Below are 2,813 nucleotides of genomic sequence, written 5' to 3' on the forward strand. Positions count from 1 at the left end.
GAATATGTTAGACGGGTCAAATAAGTATGGACTCAAATTGCTTCCCTTAGGTTAACAGTTAAATATTTACCTATATTTAGTGAATTTACTAATAAATATACACGTATAACATGATATTAGCAAAATCTTATACAACTCGGCACTCAAATACTCTATTTTTTTCCAACGTGCGCCACTGCCCCTTTCCTTATTTAATATCTTTCAATTCAATTACTTGAGTAACCATCTCACTTCTTTCTCCTTGTCACGCAACTTCCTTACTTCGCCGTTTATATATATCCCCCACACTTTCTTCTTCACACTCATTCACTGACAAAAAATCTTCTCTACCTCTTCTCTACTTACAACATATTCAGAATTCATTCAAAACTCAAGATTCAATCAAATAGTAATATAGCTATGGCACTTGAAGCTTTGAATTCTCCAACTACAACAACTCCACCAACTTTCCAATTTGAGAACAACGGCCAACTTCGTTACCTTGAAAATTGGACTAAAGGTAAAAGATCAAAAAGGCCTCGTAGTATGGAACGACAGCCTACTGAAGAAGAATACTTGGCTCTTTGTTTGATTATGCTAGCGCGTAGCGGCGGTTCTGCTAATCAGGAACAGTCTCTACCACAACCGCCAGCACCAGTGATGAAAATACACGCGCCGCCGGAGGAGAAGATGGTGTATAAGTGTTCGGTTTGTGGTAAGGGTTTTGGATCTTATCAAGCTTTAGGAGGACACAAAGCTAGTCACCGGAAACTCGTCGCCGGCGGAGTAGGAGATGATCAGTCAACTACCTCCACTACCACTAACGCGACGGGAACTACTAGCTCCGTTAACGGTAACGGTAACGGAAGCGGAAAAACTCACGAGTGTTCCATTTGCCACAAGTGTTTTCCTACTGGACAGGCTTTGGGTGGACACAAAAGGTGTCACTACGACGGCGGTAACAGTAACGTTAGCGTTAGTGCTAGCGTTGGAGTGACGTCATCAGAGGGTGTAGGGTCCACTGTGAGTCACCGTGACTTTGACTTGAACATTCCGGCGCTGCCGGATTTCTGGCCGGGATTTGGTTCCGGCGAGGAAGAGGTGGAGAGTCCTCATCCGGCGAAGAAATCGCGGCTATCTTTACCTCCAAAATTCGAACTATTCCGGGAATAGTGAGAAACTTTTGATTTTGTTACTTGAAGATTACTTCTAGGATTCAGGAATTTTGTAAACAATTAATGTAATATTTTTCTTTAGTTTCTTTCTTTTCTTATTGGGTGGGTGAAATTTTTTACTTGTTGTCTGTAAATAGACCTAGTTATAGCGAATATTCAATTGATTGATTTAATTTATTGTTGGAATTGCTTTGGCCACGCTATTTTTCTTTGCACTTTTGTTTCTCTGATTTAATTTTTTCTAATCAAACTAAAATATAAGTAGGCAGTACTCAATCTCGTTCTGAGTTTTCATGTTTCTAAAACGAGTTGTAATTACTACACAATTAATGCTATTCAACTGAGCTTCTACTCTTTCCTTAACTATTCAACTTTTTCATGCTCTCTTTCTCTTATCCTGTTAATTTTCTTATTTAGCTTTCTACTCTGAGATTTTAGAATTAGTTAAGGAAATAAATTTAAATACGCCGTACGTGTAAACGCTGTTTAAAAAATCTCATTTGAGAACTTGTATAGAAAAGAATTGGGTTCAAGCAAAAGGGGAAAGAAAAGGTAAACGCTTTTCGTATTAGAAAGATTGAAGTTTCGGTGTCAATGCCATATTACATGTCACGACCATTTGGAACGATTACGCGTTTGCTTTACAATTACGAGTGCTAATGTTTCAAATGCGTACAAAAGACGGGCTGCTCACACGTACTGTTACGCGGCGCCTTCCTGAAGTTCCTTGGAAGGGCGACGTAAGGCTAGGCAACCGATGTCAGTACGGTTGCTGTCCGCCAACTGAGGTCCCCTCCGTACGCTAGACTAGATTGTCAGTGCCGTACGGGAAAACCAATGTCATGAGCAATTGAAAGAGAGCAGAAAAGAGAATTGAGAATGAAAGAAAGCTTGATTGCATTGAATGAAAGCTATTACAGAAAACAAGACGGTGTCGGGGGGGAGAGACACCAGTACAGAGAATTGTTTGCTTGCTTGAAAGTTTTGATTGCTTGGTCCCCCTTAATAATGCTTAAAAAAATAAACCAAAGTTACATGACTAGACCTATGAAAGCTGGAAAATCACACTTAAAGAAAATGCAGCAAAACTACTCTATATTTACAATGAAAAGGACTTAGTCTTCTACAAAGCAGCAGCAAGTCCGTTGGCAGCAACTTTGTCTTTAGCATCAGGGTCTGCGCGCGCGGCATTGTCTGCGCGCGCGGCGCTGTTGGCTTTTGCCTGTGGCTGGGCGCTGGCGATGGCTTATCGGTGGGGCGACAGAGGCACATGCGCGCTTGTCACTTGGAGCTGCCGAGACCACGGGGCCGACCGTGGCGACGGGCGTTGGGAGGCTGGCCAGGACGCCACGGGGCGCGTCCAAGGGATCATGGGGCATGGCTGGAAAGCCGCCCATGACATTCTCCCCCACCTGAGTTGGCGACGTCCTCGGCGCCTTCCTTGCAAGGTAATCATCAATCAGGCTCTTGTAGGCTTTGAGGTTTGTTCCCCTCTCCCAAGTATTCTCCTCTGCATCACATCCCTGCCATTTCACCAAGAACTCCTGGTGATCTTTTCTTGAGGCGTGAATCACTCGATCATCAAGAATAGCTTCAGCACGCCTTTTTCCGGTTGAATTGGGGCCTCGAATACTTGGTATTGTGAGTTGGCTTCGTGAA

At 43.1% G+C, this 2,813-nt stretch overlaps 1 protein-coding gene across 1 annotated transcript; it reads left to right on the plus strand.

Moving 5' to 3' along the window:
- Positions 1-281: 281 nt before the first annotated feature.
- LOC104112765 (zinc finger protein ZAT10-like) lies at positions 282-1,340 on the plus strand. Its single transcript, XM_009622775.4, has one exon. It carries the CDS (start codon positions 400-402, stop codon positions 1,150-1,152), a length of 753 nt encoding a protein of 250 aa, XP_009621070.1. The 5' UTR covers positions 282-399; the 3' UTR covers positions 1,153-1,340.
- The last annotated feature ends 1,473 nt before the right edge of the window (positions 1,341-2,813 follow it).

This window comes from Nicotiana tomentosiformis, chromosome 4 (genome assembly GCF_000390325.3).
Source record: "Nicotiana tomentosiformis chromosome 4, ASM39032v3, whole genome shotgun sequence".
NCBI lineage: Eukaryota > Viridiplantae > Streptophyta > Magnoliopsida > Solanales > Solanaceae > Nicotiana > Nicotiana tomentosiformis.